The 26,737-nt window shown below is 35.7% G+C and overlaps 1 protein-coding gene and 1 pseudogene across 1 annotated transcript; both read right to left on the minus strand.

Moving 5' to 3' along the window:
• Positions 1–14,913, minus strand: part of LOC109047932 — a 92,922-nt pseudogene extending 78,009 nt beyond the window's left edge.
• Positions 14,914–17,367: 2,454 nt separating this feature from the next.
• LOC109068531 (diacylglycerol O-acyltransferase 2) lies at positions 17,368–26,534 on the minus strand. The gene is made up of 8 exons (XM_019085308.2): positions 26,168–26,534; positions 25,314–25,442; positions 24,216–24,323; positions 24,020–24,090; positions 20,777–20,981; positions 19,329–19,503; positions 18,532–18,734; positions 17,368–17,756 (listed from the first exon to the last, which is right to left on the minus strand). Exons 1-8 carry the CDS (start codon positions 26,205–26,207, stop codon positions 17,602–17,604), a joined length of 1,086 nt encoding a protein of 361 aa, XP_018940853.1. The 5' UTR covers positions 26,208–26,534; the 3' UTR covers positions 17,368–17,601.
• Between the last annotated feature and the right edge of the window lie 203 nt (positions 26,535–26,737).

A 26,737-nucleotide genomic window follows, 5' to 3' on the forward strand; every position in this document is an offset into this window, starting at 1 on the left:
TGAGCATCTTCTGTGCTTCATTTTTGCTCAATAACATGAAAATGTAGAGCGCATTGGTAAATTTAGGTCTGTAGGTGTGCGCTTTGCTTGTTGGTAACAAAAACGGTACAAATTGTGTCCATTACATTTTACTTAAAGCTATAAAAATATATATAAAAATACAATCCGTGTTCTTTTATGCATAAAACTTTTAGGTATTCAGTGTAATATGTTGATGACTATTATTTAACAAAAAAAAACTAACATGAACATAAAAAGTAGCTAATTTTCTGCACTCCTTAATGTTTCTATGTGGGCGTGATCTGTACGTTTATGTGTGAGCTCTTGTGTGCTGTGCGTGTGTGCAGCAATGAAGCAGCTCATTAGTTTACAGCGAAGAGTAACTATATGTACAATAAACTGTTTAAAACTTGAATCCAACCCAATCAATTTTGAGAATCCACATGCTACAAACAAACAAGCTTAAGATATAACCTCATGCACTCATCCATCGCTGCATTATAACCTTCACCTTCTCTGACTGATTGGGTGATGACACATCCTGTTAAGCAGAGCTCATGATGTTTTAACGCTCCACTCCCACTCCACTCTGCTCACATACTCTGGTCCTAAGTTAGATTATTACAGCTTCCGGACTGCGCTCCATTATGAGGTATATAAATTTGTATTAAAACTAGGGCTGTCAAATGATTAATCACGATTAATCACATCCAAATCCAAAAAAGTTTGTTTACATAATATTATGTAATGTGTACAGGGTATATATTATTATGTATATATAAATACAACACACATAAATTATATATTTAGAAAATATTTACATGTATATAAATATATATTTATATTCTTATATTTTATTATTATATATAAATATACTTTAATATATAAACATACATATATCTTCTTTAAATCTATACATGCATGTTTGTGTGTATTTATATACTGCATAATAAAATACCAGTATACAACACATATATTATGTAAACAAAAACTTTATTTTGGATGTGAATTAATCGTGATTAATCATTTGAAAGCCTAATTAAAACATTATGGCCATCCAGCCCTAACAGATCGGGGGAAAAAAAAAAAACAAACCCCCATTAAGAAACACAATGACTCTATGTTACACATGCCAAAGACGTATGGAACACATGGAATCCTGAACAAACGCAGTTTTAAATGAACCCAAGGTGATAAGACTTGACACTTTACACTGAAGGTCAAAAATTAAATATAGAAAGGGAGGGGTTTCTAAAAGAAGGGAACTCACTGTACTGCCTATGTATACAGCTGTCTATATAAACAGCATTCAAAAACCAATAAGAGCGCAAAAAGTACAGTAAGTGAGCTAACGACTATTGTGGATGGAACATTTTCCACAAAGTACAGATTCACACCATTCATAAAAGGATAAAATACTGAAGCTAAAAGCTGAAGCTGCCAGGTGTGTAATGTGTACATTTCAATTACACTATCAATTACAAATACAAAAAACAAAGTTTTTATAGAAAAAAGTTGAAAAAAAAAAAAAAATGTTCTTTTCTATATACGCACACACACAACATTTCGTATATAAGAGTACACACACACACACACCCAGTTTATGTGTGCTATGCATATTCATGCCTATTAGAGTATCATATTTGGTCTGCTGTAAGATCTTTTTTATGTTTGACCTAAGTGTCTTACATGTACCCAAGGCTGCATTTATTTTTATCAAAATACAAGTAACATTGTGAAATATTGTTACAATTTAAAATAACACTTTTTTTATTTGAATATATTTTTAAAATTGTACGTTATTCCTGTGATTCCAAAAGCTGAATTTTTTTCAGCATCATTACTCCAGCCAGTGTCACATGATTCCTTCAGAAATCCTTCTAATATGCTGATTTGCTGTTCAAGAAACATTTGTCATTGTATTTTACGTTTGAAAAATAGCTGTGCCGTTTAATATATTTTGGTGGAAACCAAGATACATGGTTTTCAGTATTCTTTTATAAAGGTAAAAAGAACAGCATTAATTGAAATAGAAATCTTTTTGTTACAAAATGTCTTTACTGTCACTTTTTATCTGTTTAATGCATTCTTGTGGAATAAAAGTATTAATTTTTTACTTAACAAAAAATAAAAACTTACTGACTGATGCACTTGATCCCTTTATTAAACTTCTCTACTAGAAGCGGGGCCTCAGTATCCCCCTCATGCCTTCTCTCACACTATTATTTACCACAGCCTCCCACCAAGGCCCTGAGAGACCAAAACACTACCAGCATCCATTTTCAGCCGGGCGATGTGTGAGATTAAGGGGCCAAGTTGTTATTCCATGAGCTATGGCAGGCATTACTGGCCCTTAAGGTTGTTGCTTTAGGGTTTTGGGGGCTAGCGTAAACCCAGCTGTTCAAAGTCTTACCCAATAATCCGGTCCAGAAAAACCATGCCCTACAGCGGTGGGAGTTCAAGAATCCCTCGACCTGTTGAAAGCGCTAAAAGCAGGAAGGGCTTATCGCCCGCGGCAAGCCCCCAAGACCCCAAAAAAACAGGGTCACCCTACTACACACTGAACTTTCACTGAACTCGGCCATACAACACCACGCTGTTCTACACTTTGCTACTTTATTTATTAAAGTGAGGGAAAATCAAAACTGCAATCTTCAAAAAGGGAAAACAACAAAAATTGGTGTGGACATCTTAAAGAAACAGTTCATCCAACGTGTTTCACAGAAGAAAAAAAAAAAAACTGCATGAAAATTTCATTTTTGAGTGAGCAGTCACTTCAAGGTAGAATCTGATGGAGAGCATCCGAAAAATTGGATGTAGTAATATACTAGATTTAGTCCATGTTACAAAGAACACAAGTCTAGTTATGACAGTTCGTCGCACTCAAAAAGAATTTTGAAGCAAGTGTTGATTATTTCCAGTGTGAAGCAGCTGTGAAGGGGTGGATGGGAGATAAAAAGCAGTTGAATTCATACACACAGGATTTTTCTTTGGCTTGCTTAAGCCTAGCTTGAGAACAAATTTCCTGTATAAGAAGTAACCAGGAAGGAACCAGGAACCAAAGAAATCAGTGAGGTCTGCAGAACGCAAACACCTTTTCCACAGACACAAAGCTGCTTTGGCCCACTTAACTAACTACACCAATCATAAACAGTGACACACGTAAAAGAACACCCTCCTTACAAACAGTGTTTGGAACAAGAAGAAAACGACTGATTTTAGCTCACCGTAATCAGACCACTTTTTTTTTTCCGCAAAGAGCGGCCTGTTTATAGGGCATGAACGGTGACGGGCTTTGCCTGCCCTAGAGTAGTCATAAATCGCACGTGTAGAGTAACCATTTTTATTTTGGATAATGATTAATTTTATTGAAGACACTACTTACAGTTTTTTTGGGTTTTGTTTTTGTTTGTCTCCTCGTTTTCCTTTCTTTCCTGGCTTTTTAACCAAAAAAAAAAAAAAAAAAAAAAAGTAAAAAAAAAAAAAAAAAAAGAAAGAAAAAAAAAAAGAAAAAGAAAAAAAAAAAAAAAAAAAAAAAAAAAAAACAAAAAAAAAATACTGGGAAAGTTTTGTCCTTTGAGTTAATCGCTGAAAACAACAGCACTGTTCAATCAAAAAACAAATGTTTTCTTTCATTTCTCCTCAATGCGATAACAACCGCCGGCCATCTCCCATTCAACACAGGAAGAAACCCGACCAGAGAAAAGCGTTTACCAAGAACCTTTATTACCCAGTGACAAGTATTTCCTTTCCCTCTCTGTCTGTTCTTACAAGCAAACAGAATACCGCCAAAAACAAAACACCACGCAACTCAACTTGTATGGAAATGTTAAAAACAATCGTGCCCCATGATTACTAAAACAGACAAGTGTGTAGCCCATTTACATTTACTGCCTCTTAGGAGTCAGTTGTTTTTCGTGAATCAGGGAAGACCATAGTGCAACAATCAGTATAGTCTGATGCCCAAACGAATTAACTGGTTGATATGGTTTGGCTGGTTCCTGTGAATTGAATCAAAAGCATAAAGCGCAGCCAGTTGTAGTCGACCTCCCAAATGAATGCCACTTTATTGAAACCATTCTGTCTTTATGGTGAATCGAAAACATACGGCGCAGTCAGTGTAGTCAGATTCAAATATGTACATGTTTATCTATCCATAAAAATACGAAACATAATTGTTTAAGGGAAATGGAATCATGAAGAAGAATTGGAAAACGCTTATCATTCTTTGCAATTGTCCCTCTCCAGGCACCAAACTTTTTTTCTGCCATATATCATTTTTATCACAGATTATCCTCCCAAAAAATCCATAAACTTTACAAAGACGGCTTGTAGTATAGCATGTTTCTGTCAGTTTAGTTGTGTGTGCGTAACAAATTATGTGGACCTATGCGTGACACCTAAAAGATTTCCAATATCAAATGCCACGACATGGGGCCCACCACTCAGGCCGAGGGCACAAGAGATTTGCAACACACTTCTATAATCAAAACTACCAAGATACTTCACAACAACACGACCATCACACTTAGAGGAGCAGTGTTCCTCCAAGCAAGCTACTATATCACCCTAGTATACCCATAACAGCACAGCTCTTATGGTGCTTGCCCTACATTTCAAACCAGAAAATATGCATATTGTTGCCGTCTGGGGCGTATGAATGAGGTACTGGAAAAACGGACAATCTTTTGGAAGTCACTTTTGGAGCTTTAAAAAAAAAAAAAAAAAAAAAAAGCTGTGCTGCTGTCTTACACAACATCTGGTGGATCAAAGAATTGTTTCTTTAAATATATAATGTTGATGGTTGTAATACTGGCAGATGTGTGTCCAACAAGAGCTAAATCTAAACTTTATTTGAAGTGCTGTCATAGTTACTTACCCGCTCGTCCAAAGGGGGGCCCTCCTTTCTCTCAAAAAAACATAATTTGGGGTTGTTAGGAAGAATAGAAGAGAGGCTGCTGCCCACTCTAGGTGTGAAGGCTACAGCGGGGAACACGGCCCAAACCAACGGGGGCTCAAACAACCGTTTACTGGGTTTGGAAAAAAAAAAAAAAAGGGTCTGCCAACACCGTGACAAGGTTGGACTAATGTTTCTTCCTTGATTTCCTGATTCCTGGTGCTCTTCATCCATCAGGTCTTTTATCCAAGGATTACGGTTTTCCCAAGACTGCACAAAAACATCAGTGGGTGCATTTTTGGCTTGAAACAAGAATTAAGACGCCACCCTGCAGCAGGTTCCAATTTGAAAAAAAAAAAAAAAAAAAACGCACAGAGCGCTATCTGGTGGACAAGGAAGGGAGTTTCTTGACTTTGATGATGTCAATGAGACACTGCTTTTTGGGTCTCATATGGGAGGATAATAAAATTCTGGAAAGCAACTGAGGGAGTTTCAGATTGGAGCTTACATATATGTTAAGAGCAAATGCTGTTCCTACAAGGAATAAAAATGTTCCTATTCTTTCTTTTCGCTTGCGCAAACCGGCCCTGTGTTGTGTTAATTACAGTCAAAACATGGCAGAATGTATTATTAATTGAAAATAGATCTATATTTCTAGTTCTAATATCGTGAATACATTTTCTAGTATTTTTATTCTATTGTTTCCCCTTAATGCATCTAAAATCATAATTGTTGAAAGAAGCTTTGCATTGTGTAAATGTAAAAGTAAAATAAAGCCAAATGTCCTGTTTTCCTCCATCCCAAGTTCCCTTTAAATAGAGCCTGTCTCACCTCAGTTAAAGAGTAAAACACTGTAGGAGTTTTCTGACAGAGGCTCTGGTCCACCATGAAGCAAACGTGTTGTTTCTTCTTCCTCTCAGCAAACTTTCCTGTGGAAAGAAAACCAGTCCATGAGCTTCACAAAGAGTCTCTTCTTACCATATGAAGATTCTATAGTTTGAAAAACCCAAGAGATCATGAGTGAGGGTGAATTCGAGCTCTGATAGATGACAAGGCTTTTGAAGATGGCCTGGAATTTATTTTGGAGCTCATTCCAAGGGTTTGAAACAATACCTTCTGATCAAAACTCAGCTGCATAGTAGCCATCATTCAGTCCAAAGATGATCTCATTTGGATTTCTAGAGCGAATCTGAAGGAAAATACACAGAAAAAATTGACAGTTTTTTTGGATGTGTTTTGAACCGAAATTTACCTTGATTTTAAACATAGCACGAGTGTAAGAGAGAAGGAGTGGGATCACAGCATGACTGAAATCAAAGACTCTGACTATTGGTCTTTTATGAAAGAAAGTTTTTTTTAATAAAATGTTATAAGTGCTGTAATTTTACATTAGTTATATATATGATATAGTATATATATATATATATATATATTATATATATATAATATGAATTCTTGCAATATATAAACTGTTGCACATTAGCATTTACTTTATTCATATTAACAATATTTTACTTTTTCTTTTTTTTTAAATACATTAGTATTACTTTATTTTTTTCCACCCATAGTAAACTAAAGACTTTAGGGGAAAACTAGATGGCCATGTCAGATACCAACCTATACTTGGTAGAGTGTAAAAAAGGGATGTGAGTGTGAATATATATATTTGACTCCTCACCTGTTGTCCTGTATATCTGAGCCCATCTAGGTTGACCCTTCCCTCAATAAGCAGTTGGTACTGTCTTCCCACTCCCGCCCCATATTCTCACCACAAAACACGACACAGATGTGGTGTCCAAGAGATCCGGAAGCATTGCGCGAATCTAAGCTCCGCCATGTTGGGTTCTGAAAACACACAAACAAACTAAATTATGCGCACACCAGGGTACTCGGTGAATAACTTTGTCCCTGCTACTTCAGATACAGATATTCCTTTTTTTTTTTTTTTGATTAACTGGGCAATCAGTAAACTGTTAACACAATTCAGCCAATATATGATCAAAGACAAACAGCAATTTTTGACTTTGAAACATATTGATTTTGTTAATAATAATGCATGAGCTGGCCTGTCAGAATAGTCATAATGCAGCAAAGAGAAGCCCCGCTTTCAAAGACTGACAGCGAAACAGATTTGCAAAAACTGTGCCGTCAGGCAGTCTAGAGGCTAAAGAGGGTCTTCCTCCAAGAGGATGTGCAGCTGACAAAACTACCATTAAAGTGACTAGGTCAGCAGAAATAAATACAAAACATGACCACCAGAGTGGATGGAAATGAGGGGATGATTACATGATTATTATAAAAAAAAAAAGAGGAAAGAGGTACAGGTGCACAGGAAGCCCACTAAGAAAGGGAAAATGAAGAAACAAAAAGGGGGAAGAGAGAGCCAGCAAGAAGGTTTAGAGGTAGAATACAAAGTTTTTTTGATTATGTCAAGCAAAAACACGTATCAGTTACAACTCTGTTCAAAAGTTTAAATTATTCCTTTCAGAAACTGTGGCGGCTTTCATGTTTGATTGTCACATGAAGACTAACTCCGAGTGGATGATGTATATGAATCAGTGAATGAGAGCTTTGAAAATGAATCAATTCATAAAAGTCGAACATACATTGTGTCAGTAAACAAAACAGACTGTATGTGTGATTATTTCAAAGCTACCACAATTATGATCTGCTGTAATGACAACACTCATTTTCATTTTTCGCTCTAACCTTGAGGACAAGCAGGAAGATGCAATTAACAAAAATTACAGACCACAGATCTATTAACAAATGGACATTGATTTAGAAAAATGTAATAATAAACAACTGCATTCAATAGAGCTCTGCCTACTTGATAAACAGAGAGAAAGCCACACCCAGAAAAACAGAACAGGCCTGACCAGTTTTTAAACTTGTCTTCATAGGTGTGTCATGTCATCAACACTAATAAATACAGCATTCATTCATAGCCTATAATACTTCAAATCATCACCATCACATTAAAATGTTCCTTACAGTCCGGATAGCAGACTTGAACTGAGTCTTTAAAGGGGTCATGATCTTTTGACATATCAGAGGTCACGTACTATAAAAAACATTCAGAACGACAGGGCGGTGGAATGTGCCACTTTTATGATGTTAATAATGTGGTTAACTCTGCCTCCACAGAAGATGATCAACGCCTGTTTCTACATCACTCACGGCCTGTTTAGCCCCGCCCACAGTAACTGTTTTTATTAAGTGGGTCACTATTGCTGCTTTCTCTGTTATCACAGATCATTTGAGTATTTATGCATTTTTAAAACGCACAGCAGTTGTCTGTCTAGTTGAAAGATGTGGGCAGTCAAACATGCACAACTGTTAAGCCAATCATAGCAGGAATCTACAATCTGCCTCACCTATTCAGAGCGTTCTTCCGATGAGGGGGGTCAAAATAGGGAACCTGTTTAGCCCCGGCCCACTGATTTGTGCACATAGTGTAGCATGTAGTGCAGATACCAAACAATAAAGATCAGGGCCTGTTTAGCCCCGGCCCACTGATTTCAGGACCCCTTCATAATTGTGTTTGTATAAATCACATTACTGATGATTGTATGCTTTTATTTATCATGTTTGTCATTCTCTTCACACTGTAGCAGTTGCTATGCAATCAATGTTTTCAGCAGAATTACAGGCTTGGACAGTGTCCACATAGTCATTATAGCACTTCCCAGTCGCCAAAAAAAATGACAGCAGCCACATCCGCTCGGGAGGCTCAGAGGCCCACATGGAGTATTAAAATAAAGAGATTTGTTTCAAAAGTGAAAGGTTGCTGGGTGTGTGACCCCAAAAAGCCCATTTAGAAAACCGGTTTTTATATCAGTAAATGGGGCTGTATCCGCTGGCTTAATGACCCTTTTATGTGTAGGGTGAAGGTGAGAGGGTAGTCCGGCCATATGTGTTTCAAAAGATGAAGTCCTGATGCTTTTGGTTTTGAGGATGTAAACGAACATTGAAAAGAATTGACTTTTACAGACACTGCCAGAGTCAGTTCTAGTGCAGATCTTTTGGTTTTAACATGATTAAAACGTTAAAACTGTGGTAATATTTTGGGCTAAAAAGTATAATTTTATGGTACCTGCCTTCATCAAAATTTAAAGGTGAAGCATGTAATGTTTCTTGCGCTACTAGCACCTAGAAATGATGACTGTTTTTCAAAAGGTTCCCCACACACTCGCCCATCTGTCACTGTTTGTCAAACAGACATTCCCGCCCCAAACTCACACCATTGGTTGAGCCACTTAGCTGCATGTTGTCAGGCAGACTCTGCATGCAACCACAAAGCCACAGTCTTCACTGTTTTTCAACCTTTAAGGTGATAAAATATTTAAATCAACTACAAAAAACACTGTAGGCTAAAATATATTGTGGTAACAATCATTTTTCTGCCAATAGCACCCACAACTATAAACAAATAAGAATATAAAAAGACAAAAAATAAAAAAAAATAAACAAAAAAGACAAAAGACTATTTGAGATCAATATATTTTTAGTGGTTTCACAGCAATAAACTGTGGTTACCCATGGTCAATATTTACAGCAGGGTCCTGCAAGCTTTAACAGAGATTAAGGACATTTGTGATTATCCCAAAAAATGTTTTTAACTTTTCTTATCTTAGACACAACAGCAGAACATAATCCAGAGGAGACCATGCTGATATGCAACGCTATATCATGTGACACTACACCACGCTGCTAAGCTATGAAATGCTTTGCTCTGGTCTTTTTGTTTCACATGTTAGAATAACGGGCATTAAATCACATAACCAAACTCCATATGAAAACAAAATCTTCACTTCACCAATGAGTTCTCGGATGACTTCACTCTTATAAAAAATCTGGAAAAGGGAAAGAGAATGTTAGAAGTCATTCAAAAGCGGTAAAATTCAATGTGACTTACCATAATACAATAACATACAAAAGTTAAGGGTCAGTAAGTTTTTGTTTGTAATATAAATGAATATGGGTTTATTCACTAAGGATACATGAATCTGATCAAAAGGGAAAGAAAAGACACTTATTTAATGTTACAAAATATTTCTATTTCTATACTTTATTATTCATTATATTTCTACACTTTATATTTTTCCCCAAAAATATTAAGCAGCACAATTGTTTTCAATATCGATAAAAATAAAAACATGTTTCTTGAGCACCAAATCAGCATATTAGAATTATTGTTCTTTATGGGAAAAAAAAAATGTGTTCATGTGTTGATGTCTTCCAAAAAGTGTTAAACACACTCACAGCCATATCAAAACATTGTAGTAATTTATTTGAGTAGTTCAATCAGCCCGACACAACAGCTCAACCATAGCGTGAGTCTGGGGGTGTGGCCATCTCTTCAAAAGGCCAATGGAAGACAGAGTGAGTTGTTTGGAAAAACTGTCTGAAAACAGTCAGTACTTTCTACTAAGATTTTGCTTGGTGTCACTGGTGACACAGAAATTTACACACTGCACTTTAATTAAATAAATTAAGTGAACAATCAGAGAGTAGCAGCCAGTTTAGCTGGCATCAGTCACCTCGAGAGATATCCGATCTTCCTGGCAGAGGTGAAGGGTGAAGTAAGTGTCAAGAAGAGGAGAGCCATTCTTGTTCACAATGTTACGTGCTGCTATGCTCCGCAAGTGACGTAAACGCCTCTGTTGGGACAAAGAGAGGAAGATGATTAGTGAGAGAGACCAGAGGAATGAACAAAGATGATATTAATGTTTTAATGATGCCATTTGACGTTATTACTTTACTTTCATAAGCTGTACATCAACAGGTCTGTACATACTTATCATAAACAAACACATTATGAGAAAAAAAAACATTCAGTATAAATGAGTTTATGATGTGTGAGTTTAATTTTGTGAATGCCATTTTGATGCGGTGGAATGGAAATCATCATGACATGAGTCCAACTTGCTGACATCAGGCGGCGGTGGGCAGCCACGTTATGCTGCTGCGAGCTCGGGGATGCAATGGGGGGAGAGCACTTGCTCAAAGGGCACCTCAGTCATGGTATTTGCCGGCCCGAGACTCGAAACCCCACAACCTTAGGGTTAGGAGTAAAAACTCTCTAACAATTAGGCCATGACTTGCCCCACAACAGAACAGAAACTAAGACTAACACACAGACACAAAACATCATGTGAGTTGTCACGTCACATCACTACAAGCCAAGTCCTCCACCCTGACCAAAACATGACATCAACGCTGCACATCGGCACAAATCCACTGCTTTGAAGAAGCCAAGGGAAAAAAAGGACTTCGTAGGCATGGAAAGGTTTACCATAACAAGAGCTTTCGCAGCTTAAAAAGGAGGAAAAAAAAAACACAAGAAAGAGACCCTATGTGACCATAGAAAGGATGTTGCATAAATAAGTAGTCCAATAATTGGTCTTACAGAAGCCTTGTGTAATTTGACGTGCTTCAGATTCACCTGAACATGAATGCGAACATTTCTTTGGTGGTGTTTATATTAAACAGCTATATAGAGCATAACAGAATGAAACCAAATGCAGGGGTCTCAAGATGTGTTTTTGAAACTTCAACTTGACTCAGCGTCTTAAAAACTAGCCGCTAATGGCACAGGACTCTGAAAAAAGCCAACATGATGAGTCCCGAACACTCAAATAATTACGCAGCCAGAATGTTTACATATAAAAGTAATTAAAAAAACTGGTTAGACTGACTTCAAAGATGCATTCTGTATAAATCACTCCTTACTGTTGAAACTGTCTAAAGCAGCGGTTCTCAATTCCAGACTTTTGAAGGAACATATACGTTCACTTCGAACTGGAATCATGGCAGATTATCCTGTGATGTCCACTTCGCAGGGCACTTAAGTTCGAATAAAACAAACATCTGAAGCCATGAGAGAAACATATAAAATGTGCAGAGCAGGGGGTCGCGAGGACTGGAATTGAGAACCGCTGCTCTAAAGTATGGGTTTTCCAACTGGAGTCTGGGTAAAATGAAATTTAATATTATTACCACCATTTCTATTACAATTAATTACAATTATATACACTTTTCCCCCCACACATAAAAGATAAAGTTGACCTGCATGATCCTAATCTACAGAACATGAGATGGAGATAAAACTCCAGAGTTACCATTCATCACAAGGGCCGGATTTAAAGCACATGGCCACAGCCATTTCAGTAAAACATTTTAATCTGAAGTTTTCACCCGACCGGCTTTCATCACAACCAGCCACAGAAAATTTCCAGCGCTGGCCGTGAGGCATTAAATACTAAATCTAAGTCATGGGATGCCCCACAGGATACTGAAGCTACAGGAACAACACCACACTTGTTTTTCAGACAACAAAACGCTGAGGAACATCCAGTTTGTCCCAGACTCTGAAATGCAGAATTTCAGTGGTACAATTTACTAGGTTAACAGGCTACTTAACTAGCACAGGAACAAACAAGCTAGTGTATGATCAACTTTCCCTTATTAGGCAATCACAGCGGTTTCAAACAGCTTAATGAAACAGAAACACCAAATCAAGCATGACTTAATGCTGAAGTTGATGAATTGTATCACACTGAATAGCAACGCTCTTCTGCTGCACAACAAAAGAACAGCGTTCAAGGGTGCGACAGAGGTCATCTGTAGTCCATAACACTGGTCCTTTAGGACTTTGCCTCAAGCAGTAAGAGAGTCACAAGTGACTGGTGTGAGTGCCAAAGCAATTGGTGTCATAACAACAGTTTCCTGTAAAATAAAATTCAGACAGGTGCGACAAGCTCTGACAAGCCACTATCATGTGATAGGGACTTCACATTTGGTTTCACATTTCAGTTTTCGGTAACAGTGCTTTCTGTTTTTAACAGAACGGGAGATGACTATCATAGGAGAAAAAGTTGTAGTCTGTAAAATTTCTATGATAAAAATTTCAAATGTGATTAAAAAAAAATGCTTGCAAAAAAAAAAAAATAATGCAATGCTTGTTTGTAGTGCTACGCAGTTTGGCCAAAAGTTTTCAGATTATATATCAATATGACTATGAAAAACATTATTATTACTACTACTAAACAATTATTAATAAAATTATTACAGATGATTATTAAAACTACTATTACTAAATTAAAATGTAAAAATTATTTTTTGTTCACAATGTTATGGTCTATTATAATATGTTACAAATATTATAATATTTGTAATATTTCACTATGAAATAAAAAATTAGCATTTAAGGTAAAACAATATATAATAATTGCTATTATTCTATTGTACAACTGTAAAATTACAATATAAATATTTATGAATGTTTTTGTTTAAAAAAAAAAAATGTAAAAACCATCAAGATTTAAAAATTAAAAAAAATGCAGGAAGCTCCAAAAGTTTCTCTTTTGTTGACAACAGCCGGTTTATAAATACTTTTCATTGCAAGGTTGGTGCATGTTGCATTTGATAATCATAGTAAACCATATCGCAATTATATTTCAATTAATCATACAGCCCTACATGAAACCCTTTAAAATAGTTATTAATATAAATATTAATATATATTAAAACCCTATATAAAATATGTTCACTTAAATGTAAATATTGCATTATATTATTATATATTATATTATATATAGCAAAAAATAAATCAAAAATCTGGTTTGGTTCTTTGCTTAAAGCCATGACACAACATGTTTGCATCAATTTTTGCAGTAATGCAATATTTCCCCTCACAGAATGCCAAGTCATCAACAGACACTGCTTAACGGGAAAACCTGCGATCCCCAAAACACTTCCCAGGAACCAGTGATGTGATTAAACAGACAATTGCTGCAGCACATGACTATCATTCCACATAACTGAAGGTCTACACTCAGATTCAGAGCATGTATGAGTTATGTGTGTATTGCAACACTGCAATTGTTACAACACACACAATCACAGCTACTCTCTAATGGAAATCTTAAGCATTACATCAACAACACACAATATGGCTGTATTGCCTGAAATATTTATTAATATAAAATTTAAAACACACACACACACACACACACACACACAAATAATATAAACACAATAATACTTTTGTTCTGGCTGATAAACCATTTAAATGTCAACTACTAAACTCTAAAAAGAAACCAAGCAAACCAAGCATTCATTACTAGGGTCTTTCTTTGTAGACTAGACCCCCAAAACAATGTGTGTCTGTCAGTCTTAAAGCATGACATAATTTATAGTCATTTATGTCAGTTCTGTCAAAAAGCTGCAGTGCAGTTGAGTTAAGCACAGCTCTCTCTTTAAGGCAGCACCACCACTACCTTCCTAGCCATTTTCAAAATCTTTGAAGCATGAATAATAAATATTAGGATGCTGTCTGGAGTTTGAAGAGCCACCGTGACAAGAGAGCCAGACACTAACGCTACACTGTATACCCGGTCTAGTATATTTAATGAACAAGTCAACTCTTCAATATTAACAACGTCTTATTTATTGCTTCTCATATTTCTATTTCTTACTCCACTGCATTCATAAATGCTGACCAGAGCTTAACTGGACATGGAGGGCCCTGTGTTATGATCATCCGGTGACATGTGACACATGCACAAGCAGATATTCTAGACATTCACCCACTAACGTTATATATGCGGGCACACATGGACCATATGGCTGGATGCTGCACGTGTACCTGTTGTGATGTGAGCTCCACATGCAGGACTCTGGATGATGCTGCTCCGGGGTTGCTGCTGACAGCTCCAGCGGACACCGCGAGATCCCGACCGGCGATAGAGTTCATCCTTCTAGGGTTCCACAGGCGATCGCCTCATTCAGCAGTACAACTCGGCCCCATCGGCGAGAAACTCACTGGCACGAAAGTGTCAGATTCCGAGCTTTCTTCGCAAACATGCAGATCTGTAATACAATGTACACTGAGCTCGCTAAATGCAGCTACTGGGGTGCTACGGCGGCATAAACAAAATAAGTCTTGCCTAGGAAGCCATTACCGCGACCTTGATTGGCAAACCCTCGCGTGAAGCCTATTGGCTGAGGAAGCTGTCACTAAAATAGATGTTTGGTGACGTAAATGGATATTCTGAGTTGATTGGTGGACAGCTTGTCAATCAAAAGGAAAAAGGGCGGAAGGAGGCCTTTAGAAACTCATGCTGCGCTCCGTGTTCCTACAAATATGAGGAAGTGAGGGGCCGAGTGTTTGAGTAACGTGATCTGAACGGGCGGAGTGCTGAATGAAAAGCGTTTGTTCTCCCGTTAAACGCAATACCAGGGTGGCCACTGCATCTATACGAGCATAACATGTATAATGTGCAATAAACTTTCATGGTTCTTGTACTTATAAAACGACAAAAGTTTTGGTTCTTGGTTTCTGTAGTTATAAAACAAAGATTTTTTTGTAAATCATTACTAATTAATTAATCATTATATAACAATCAATGTATTATTATTATTATTATTATTATTATTATTATTATTATTATTATTATTTTAAAAAAGTGTGGATGAAGCACAAGAGGGCGCCATTGCCTTACTTTACTAATAAAAAGGCAATAGTCTTGAAAACTTTGTCCTTTCACTTTTAAAAAATACAGTAAATTTGATATGGGAAAAAATATTTTTGTGTTTATATATATATATATATATATATATATATATATATATATATATATATATATATATATATATATACTATATATATACTATATATATATAGTAAACAACATTTAGTTGGATAATTTTACATTTGTGAAATATTTAACATAAGTAAGCAGTTAGTGACCTAGATACAGTAAATAAATCAATATCTTCCAGTCACGGCTGTGTGCCCCACCTTACTAATATGAGCCAATCATATAAGAGGTCCCAGTTACACTTTTTTGCCCAAAAGAGGATCCATCTGGATTTCTCGGCCCCAGAAATTGATTTTTGTTCACTGCAGTGGCATGTGTTGCTTTGTTAATGTCTAAACATGCTACTGTGATAAATCCTTTAATGTATCTTAAAGATATCCTAGATTTTTCTGTGACTGTGTTATTTGGTTTACCACATTTTATTTGAATTTACATGAAATAAAACATTAGCATTTATTATGTTTAATTTGCTCAGAAGATACTGATTTAATTATATAGCCTTATTGTTAAAAAAAAAACTATTTTAAATGACCCATGGACTTTGGATTAATAATCTGGAACTGTTGTATAAATCTCTAATTTAAAAAAAAAAAAAAAATGTTATGTATCAAGGACAGTGTTGTGGCTCAAAACAAGACAGCACATAGTATTTTTCCATAAATGTTTATTCTGAAAATATATAAAAGTTTACTTTAAAGAATCAGGATTTCATAGACATCATTGACAACTGATATCAGAGATTGACACTGCAACATTTATTGCATATTCACACCTGTAAAACCTTGGTTAAATGTCAGCATGCACAGTAATCGCTTATTATCAGCCAATCAAGAGCTGCAGGTACCCTGAATCCATTGAATAAGCAATCACAGTAAAAACGTCAATATCTTAGGTTAAAAATTATTGCATACATACATTTTGGCACTTGAATTCAAATTAAAACATTTGTTTGATTTGGCATGCAAACATGTTTGAGGTCTCTTAAGCATTTGCTTCTGAAATAAATGCCTGATACTTGTAACTGGGGCACATGGTGAATACTGAACTTATTTGAAGGCTGCAATGTTTGTAGCAGGTAAACTATTGGCTTGAGCTCAACAAAGCATGTATGTGCAACTTATATATGCGAAATTAATACTTCTGTGGTGAATTATCAATAGTGTTACAGAAAAAAATGACCAGCATTCATTAGCATTCCAATAATACTATCATACATTTACAGCCTATTCATTATAATCTTCACCTTCTAGACTTCACTTTTACCTTCGAGCTATGATCAAATAGGATCATTTTCTTAAAAGCAAAATATCCTGTCATATTTACATTTATTCCAACAAATTAATCAAACTTTTGCTTCACCTCCACTCTTTGGTTACACAACCACCCTGTGATTTTTTTAGTGAGGCAAAACTCACAATAATTGCATTGCTTGTGAAGTAAAATAATTGGAGCAAACCTTAAATACATTACTTGTAAATGTATTGCCATATATCGAGGAATGTATGTCTCAAGCGATGAAATCTGGATTACACTTGACAGCAATCGGTGTAGTATTTATTGCGCATTGCCACCCAGTGGCAATAAGCAGATGTGACACAGGTTAGGTTCACTGCAGCCCATGTGATACAGTACTAGGGTGACCATACAGGCCATTTTTACGGGATGCACCTTTGCCAGGATTTCTATATTGCCTAAAATATCCAGGTTTTGGCTGTTTGCACTGTTGTATAACATTATTTCACGAGAGCTACAGAGATCAGAGCAGACAGCTCTTTATGCTTTTCAAGTCGAACGAATGAACGAACAAACACGTGCGCGTATTTGTGTGGGTTTGATTTTTATCGCTTTGTTCTTTGTCGCGTTGTGAGACGATTTGTCGATTATGTACAATACATGCATGTTATTGGTCAAACTACTTTGTATGTTTTAGACAAAATAAAAATCCTGGCCAGGACTTGTCCCATATAAATGGCACATATATAGAAACAGCACTGATTTCTTTCACCTTTACCTTTCACCAGGCACTTTAGTTGGGAGTCAGATGTTCCAGAGTGTTTCAGAGTCTTTTATAAAGTTTTTATTCTTCAGTGCTGTCTTTCATTGAATTTGAAGGGTGTCACTCTCATTTAGACCAAAACGGGTCTTGTAGTTGTCAAAGAGAGACTTGAGGGACCTGATGTACATGGCGTGGTACATATCTATGACATCCTGACTCGGTTCCTCGATTTTTGGAACTGTGATGGGTTCCCCAACTGTAGAGAAAAGACACATTAAAAAGCTTCATTCATGGAACATTAAACTCCAGTTAAACCAAGATCATGTCAACTTATGACTAATTTTTAACCATAGATGTGGTTCTGATGTCAGCAAATATCGACTGTAAACTGAAAGAGCGGTTCTATCAACACAGAGACTGTCCTTGAACTGAATTTAACTATATTTAGGTTGTCTCGTTATAACCCAAGTAAACCGCTTTGTGCACTGCCAGTTTAAAGCTAGTAGGATTAAAATACACATCTATAGGATTTAAAGGTTATAAATATATTTAAATATATCTAAATATCAGCATGAAACCTGTAAATAATATCATATAAAGTTTTAACGTAATATTTCAAAAACATCATATTTATTATTTACGTATTTATCAACATATTATAATTATATTTTGGATAAAATAAATAATTTATAAAATAAATAAATAATAATTATTATTATATTATTATTAAACATTAATTTATTACAAGTGTGCATATACATATATATATATATATATATTTACATTATTATTTATTTATTTTATGAATTTTGTATTTTATTTACTTTATCAAAATATATATATATATATATATATGTTTTTATATATATATATATATATATATATATATATATATATAATATATTTATTATAATAATGTTTATAGTATTTTCTTTTCTTTATCAAACTCTAATATCTAAATGCTAACAAGAAAAGTCTTGATTATCTAGAAGAAAATAAGGCCATAACACATCAAACACAACATTACTCACCAACAGTAGTGATGGGTTTGCAATATGGTACAAGACCCCAGGACTCAGGGAAGAACAGTCCACAGCCATGAAACAGGCAGGGGGCAAAACCTAAAATCTTCTGAAGTCTCTTTTGAACCATTCGCCACCAAGAGCCATCATCAAAAATCAGCTGTTTGTAAACCTCATTCTCACCAAATGAGTAGACAGGCACCAGATCAGCCCTGAAAGGGGAACAGGAACAGGTTATATGAATGACAATGAAAGACACCAAAGAAAGATACATTTTAAATCACAAAGAGAATCTGCAATGGTTAATTTTACATAAAAAAAATAACTGTTTTAGTGTAATTGTGTCTTAAATTCCTGTGAGACAGGGAAGAATTTGCACTTACTTATTCTATAAGATACTGAGATTTGAATAGTTAAGGATTTTCGCAGTATTACTATTGCTTTGTAATAATGTAGCTCAATTCAGAGCAAATATGTTGGCAGAATTTATTGTGTTTCTCTGCATTTCTGATCACAAAATACTGGCTTAATACTGGCGACTTCACTCAATACTGCTTTGCTAACCCAACATGGGCTTGCTTCTAAAGGCTTTGTGTTGCTTCACCAGAAACAACCCTGCCATTTACTCCTTGCTGAACTGTATCAGAGCACACAGAACTTCAGGAAAAACTCACGCTACTAATACCAGCTAACATAAACCTAGACAGCACAATGAACTTTATTGACTTGTTTTCATGGAGTAAGCCAGTACTGCTGAAGTAAACAATGCTGGGAAGGTGGTGAGTGAAATGATTTGCTGTTCTCACCCTTGCTTGAGGGCCAGTTTCACAAAGCCTTTGCGTTTTTTCAGCATGACGGAGTTCATTCCTGGGGTACAGTGCAGAGATTCTGCAGCCCCTCCGATCACAATGACCACAGCGTTGCCCGTACCATTACTAGACAGGAGGTAGTCAATGGAGTTACTGTTTACTGGGCAGATACCTGAGAATTAGAAGGATATAGTCTTTGGTCAAGTTTATACCAGGGTTTCCCAAACTGGGGTTTATGAAGGAACTGCAGGACGTTCTTGAGTTGATAGAAAGGTAACAAACAAATCACAGAAATGTAAAATTTAATTAAAATAAATATTTTCAAATAAAAACAATTAATATAACAGAACACTTAATAAAAAGGCTGAAAAATTCAGATCAGAGAACCATAAAAATGCAAATGTGTTGTTTACATATTGAAATAACCTAAAACCTCAGCGGGTACTTTAATATGTTTAGGTCAAAATATTTAGGTCAAAAAACTGTTTGACTGACAAACATTTTTAAATCCATAGTCTACGACTACGACTGTCATTCATTTCTTATTCCTTTACAAAAATTAACCATGGTTTTATTATAGCCTAGTAAAAGTAGGTATAGTATAGTAACCAGGATTGATTACAATTTGTACAACCAACATTTTAAATACCATGGTTAAACTATATTTAATGTAGCACAGGTTGCGAACGCTGACCTATATATTATATTTATATTACGAACCTTATGAAATGTGCTTTTTTTAAAAATACCATTCGGTTCCATTAACGATGGTCCCACATGCTTACAAATGTCAGTGAGAACGGGAATACCGAATACCAGCAATAGGCTTTTTAACAGTGCAGAAACACTACTGAATCTACAGTGCGAAGCGAGACCAATGTAATCCCATTGCTGAACGAATGACTCTTATGCGTCAGTTCTTTTTAGTGAACCAAAAATATACACCGTAGCCAGGGTGCGACTGCTGAACAAATGACTCTTAAGAACCAGTTCTTTTTAGTAGCTAAATCAAATAGAGTCAGTTCATTTTATTATATTATATTTTATGATATTATATTATTGGATTTTTTGAGGAAATATTTGTTTGACATTTTTTAAGAAACTATTGACGTTTGTTTCTTATAAGAGAGTGGAAGAAAATTCGATCAATCTGTGGGTACATAGGGCAGGTTTCAACAGAAGTTCTTCAAAAATATTGACTTCAGCACATGCAGGGCTGTGCCTCTATATGCAATAGGACAAAGCTCAGAGGTCCTTGATAGACTACAGGATTCTTATCTACAGCACAGAGAGGACAAGCATGGTCCTCTTTTTAATCAGCTAAAACTGAACTTTATGCATTGAGTCAGTTTGATCTTCACTCAGTATCACATGATGCAACTGCAGGCAATGAATGCATGAATGCTTTAATCCACAAAATGAAACTAATATGCCGTTATATATACCTCCAGACATCAGGTAATCCCTAAACACTGGCAAGCGGAAGTTTCCAGCCAATGTGGCAAGAGACGGCTTGATTCCAGGGAATATCTTGGAGAATCCTGTGGCCTCAGTCCCAAAGTTACAAAAAGCACCAAAACAGAAGATGCCATGAGGGTGATAGCCAAAAATGTAGTTTCGGCTGGGAAGCAGGTTATGTGTCTTGATGAGCTGCAAATAATCAAAGAAAAATGTGATTAATTCAACAGCAATGACACAATTACATTTGCAATGGTTTTTGTATGAATATACAGACAGGATGTGATGCTAAAAATCACAGTGCTAAATGATTAAATTAACTGATTAAACTTCATTTTAACTCTTGAATACATATTTTGCATTAAACAGACCTATTTTCCTAGATTTAGGACATAGGTCAGTAATGGCATACTTTATCTTAAGGCAATAAATGCTCTTAACTCGGACACAGTTACAATAAACCTGTGTGTACTTTATATTGCTCACGAACATATTTTCTTATCAAGAATTATCATTAAGCACTAATCTGCTGTCCTAATAAATATTCTTTTCAGCAGATAATTGAGGACAGACTTGGAGCAACAGTTAGGAAATGAATGCACTCTTACAAGGAAGCGTCTGCACTCAGAGTATGTACAGAATGTAAAAGCTGCATAAACTGTGTACATAAGAACATCTAATCAAACAGGCAGCATGCATAATGACATGAGTGAATGAAAAAAAACAAAAGTTTTAAGACAGATGCTGTGTCAGACAGTATGGTATAACCGTCTGGAGAAGGCTTAGAGAAAGTCTAGTCTATGGAATGTTTACTGGTTCACTTGTTTTTAAGAGTAAGACTCAAAACTCAAACACTCATTCGCACTGTAACACTAGGCAAAGTGATGATTTCATCATGTGACTAAACACACTACGTGTTCTGCAGGGCAGTGCAGAGACTTTTGGAGGGGCAGGTGCTCAAAGTATAAAAGGGGCACATGGAACATGGCTTTTAATAGGGCTGTGCTCTTTGCTGATACGTGTATCGAAACGGATGCTTCTGTAGTGATACAACAGCAAATGCCGTGACGCAGTTTTGAAAAAGAAACACAGAACAGAAAAGATTATTTTAAGTTTAAAAGTAAAATATTTTTTTCTTTACACCTCCTAATTACTCTGGAATTAGAAACTGAATAATATTATTATTATTATTGAGTTTACAGTGTATGGTGGTTTTGCTGTTGTTTCTGTCTTATTTAAAATACATAGAATTCTATTCTAATTTTTTTTTTTTGAGAATGATAATGATAATAAAAACAGGATTGTTAAGTATAATTAGGAGGATTAGAAAATAAGTATAAGCCTGTTTTATCGGTGTTGTGATAATTATTTTTGTTAAGTATAATTTTTTGGATGAATAATGTAGTATTAGTATTTTTTGGTATTAATAGTTTTTAGTCAGATAACATAAAAATACAATCAAACAAATTTTCTCAATCAAACAGCATGAAAAAAAGAGAACAGGCACCTTTGCTTATATTGCTTTGTATAGAACAACGTTAGTTGCATTTTTAATATTTAATAAAAATTAAATTTTAATTTAAATTTGTCCCCTGCACTTTATTCGAGCAGGTGTGTTCACGTAGAGGTTTCTAGATTTAAATCTACATTTAAATTCAAAGAGACGGTATTGTTAATCTTTGCATGACTTGACGTTTTATTCGTATCCAAAATGAGGAGATGTGAATATCAGGAGCGCTGAACGCTCTTATGCAGTGTGTTTCATTCATACTCGAAGCCGGAGGGCGCTCTTGCGCAGAAAGTCCAAAACAGACTCATAGAAGTAATAACTTGAAGGAAATCCCTAATATGCACAAAAGCATCCCGCTATGACTGTAGCTGAGCTGAATAAAAATCAGAAACATTTTTACTGATGAAATGTGAAGTCAATAAACACATCATTGCGAAAATGTATGGTTTATGTGTTTTTTTCAAGTTATCTCCAGGTCATAAATAAATAAACTATATGAATAATGCAGTACCTTTTACAAAATCCTCTGTTGTCATCTCACATCAAAATCCACATATTTGTTTTGAATGGTTTCAGACTGTTTTCGCTCATAAGCAGTGCATGATCGGTGCAGATTTCTCTCCTGATTCAGACGTGATTGCTAGAGAATAATGGGTGGTTGCCAGGTGTATGCTTATTGGTCCGAGTCAAAAGCACAAGTTTTTTTTTTTCTATAATATTTTTAAAATAAAACATCCAGTTCTTATTTGAACCCATTTTGTCCACAAATTTGTTTGCAATAGGTCTGATTTATCTTTTTTTCACCTTCTGAACTCTTCAGCAAGACTCTTTAGTCACCATTGACCTTATTTCTCTTCATGCTTATCATAACGCAGCTGGCACGCACTGTAACACTAGGCGAAGTGATGATTTCATTATGTAACTAAACACACTACGTGTTCTGCAAGGTAAATGTCCAAGCCAACTGGCACACACAGGTCCTTCCTTTGACTCCTGACTGACTCTTACATATACTGTATATTTTTTATATTAAGTGTTGACTGAGGTTTTGATTGAATATGAATACTTTAAATTAACATTTACATTAAATAACTTTTTCTTAGACCAGTATTCAAGGATTTATATTGTAGAGAAGTGTGTCAGTGAGTTAATGGTTTACTTTTATTCTCTTTCACTATGCCGATATTTGTTTCATGTTAATCTGTGTATGATAATAATGTGTCTGGCTCATAATTTAGTGCTAATAAAGTTTCTGTATCACGTAGTTGTTGTATAGAGGCCTGTACTCTGCCATATAAGTAAGACACAAGAAAAACAAGTGCTCAGTGATTCAGTTTCTACTGATCAGGACGAGCAAAGTCTAGCAGTGCACTTACAACTCACATCAAGATCCACCCAACCCATCAGGAATGTCAATCAGAGAAAAGAACAGGACAAAACTAATGGCTGATAAAATGTATCTTTTATCTTTTCTCCTTTGCACTTAACAGAGTTATCAATGCATATTTACACATTGTACGCTGGCCAGAATATATAAACTACCATTCAAAAGTTTGGGGTCAGTAACATTTTTCTTAAACAAGTGAATGCAAAGTCCATATATTTCCTAATTCCACTTTGAGGATAATCTTTATTTATGAAACTATTAGCTGTTCAGTGGTTAGACCTTTATTTTAATTTCTTTAAACTGTGATGTTGTATAAGACGTAAAATCACTCACTCTTATGGGAAAATAGTCTCTAAAGTATTTCCACACAGTCCAGTTTCTCACCCAGGTCGATCTGCGGCCACCTAAGATATTTGAACATTTACAAAGAATACAAATGCAAACACAGTCACAACAAGCATCCTACACTTCTCAACAGATTGAATCATGAATGGCGTGCTTTAATCAGGGAAAAGAATGAAAAGGTTACCCTGTTTAGGGGTGTTCCAGTCATAGATCAGCCAGGCAGTGTAAATGGCAGCAATTACCCAGCAGTCTGTGCAAAACATGTACATCAGCAGCAAAGAGCAGCCAATGCCTAGAAGAGCAAAAAGAGTATTTAGAGTTGACGTAAATCTATAAAGCAAGCTGAAGCTATAGAGAGCTGAGATTTTAAAAGAATAGTTCACCCAAAAATGCAAATTTGCTGAAAATGTACTAAACCTCAGATCCTCCAATATGTAGATTTTGTTTCTTCATCAGAACAGATTTGTAGAAATTTAACATTAAATCACTTGCTCACCAATGGATCCTCTGCAGTGAATGGGTGCCGTCAGAATGAGACTTTAAACAGCTGATAAATACATCACAAGTAATCCACACAACTCCAGTCCATCAAATAACATCTTGTAAAGCGAAAGCTGTGTGTTTGTAAGAAAAAAAATCCTTCAAGCCATTTTAACTTTAAACCATCACTTCTCACCAAAATACCCCATAATCCAAAATAATCCACTACTTTCAGTGAAAAAGTCCATCCTCTGTTGTCCTCTCATATCAAAATTCACTTTTGTTTAGAATGGTTTTGCTTTTTCACTGGAGCAATATTATGGATAAAGGATTCATATTTAAGCTGAAATCAACATTTTGAATTTCTCAGTGATGGATTAGTTTCTTACAAACACACAGCTTTTCACTTCACAAGCCATTAATTGATGGACTAGATTACTTGTGGATTTTTGTGATGTTTTTATCAGTTGAACTCTCATTCTAACTGCACCCATTCACTGCAGAGGATACGATATTTCATTTCAGAGGATAAATACATTTCTGCAACTCTGTTCCTATGAATAAACAAATTCATCTCCATCTTGGATGACCAAGATGAAGGGTGAGCGAGCTGCAAATTTTTCAACAAATTTTGAATCCAATTTAATTTAATTTTATTTATTTTTGGGAGAACTATTCTTTTAACATTCATAAACACTGAAATTAATTCATTTGAGTTCAGTAAGGCAACACAAAGTCCTACATTGTAAATTCTCTAAGTCGCCGACTTAAGTCTCGCAATGAACTTAACTCTTCCACTCACCCATGGCAAGAAATGAGATGACAAACTGCAGGACAGAGATCACCTGCAGATATTTCATGATCTTGGATCGTGTCAGCCAGGGGACGGAGGGTAGGTCGTGTAAGGCCGAGAGGATGCTGGAGCCTGAGCCTATATGGGATTTAAAGGAGAATTGGAATTAACCATCTTAATGTTGTGGGAATGCTTGTTCTCTACATCAAGGTCTGTCTTTAGCCTGGGAATAAATGCTGACATGCATATCATGACTGTGACGAACTGGGATCATGTCAGTTGAGAATGGTGTCATTCGGGTTGTTATTTTTGTGCATAAAATGTGATCTGATGCCAAATAACTCCTAAAATCTTAGAGAGAAAAAAACTCTCTGAAGATGTATGATATAAACGAAGGACTCTTTGCTATTACATCCTAAGAATGACAGCACACAAGCAACACTGTTATACTTCTAATTCATTATTCACAAAACTCAAGCAAATTTTACACAGTGCAAGAAAGATTAGATGTGGCACTGAAGCACACATACACACTCTTCTCTTACAATCACTGAGATCAGATCACAAGAGTCCATCCTGACTGAAAATAACAACAAACATCAGACACAAAGTAAGACACTGATGGTCATGTAACACTTGTCATTCCATCTCGATGATTGGAACAAGTTAATTAAATTAAATAAATAAAAACAAAAATATATATAGATATATATATATATATATATGTTTTTAAATACATATAATATGTATCTAAAACATACACATAAAACACGTATATACAGAACAATAATGTATTAAATTTAAATAAATGATAAAACTAAATTAAATTAAAATGCAATTATTTCACAAAATATTTTACTTACCCTTTTTCACACCGGAATACGCAGCGAGTATGGTCTTCATTGTTGAGGCACAAATAATAATTTTAACTGAATAATAACTCTCTGGTGGAAGTTGAGCAGCTCTACAGCATCTCTCTCTGTACTGGCGTCAGCCGCGAACTCGCAGGCGCGCGCTGTCATTTAACCGAGTCGGGGGGAGGAGCATAGAAAACGCTGTCAATCAAACTATAACCGCCTTCGCTGTCAGCGATATTTTAAGATAAAAAGTTCTCAAGATTTTAATTACAAAAACTGTTCCTGTCTGATGAATTTCTTCAAACTTGAAAGCCAAACATCATGCTGAGATGTTTGGCTCTGACCGGTTATCGCTTCATCTGATCTGGAGGATTTAAAGGTCTGTGAAGGTAAACTAGACGTGGATGGGCGCCCAGCCAATCAGATGGAGTAGACTTTAGCCCCGCCCTCATGCCTTATTGACCGACACTGATTGTCCATGTCTACACTTTACAGGACTGGACGGGGGTTAAAATTCGGCCCTGGACAAATGGGTTCCCCTGTGAATGTTTTGCTGGGTTATAGGGCCTTAATTTG

This window comes from Cyprinus carpio, unplaced genomic scaffold, assembly GCF_018340385.1.
Source record: "Cyprinus carpio isolate SPL01 unplaced genomic scaffold, ASM1834038v1 S000006658, whole genome shotgun sequence".
NCBI lineage: Eukaryota > Metazoa > Chordata > Actinopteri > Cypriniformes > Cyprinidae > Cyprinus > Cyprinus carpio.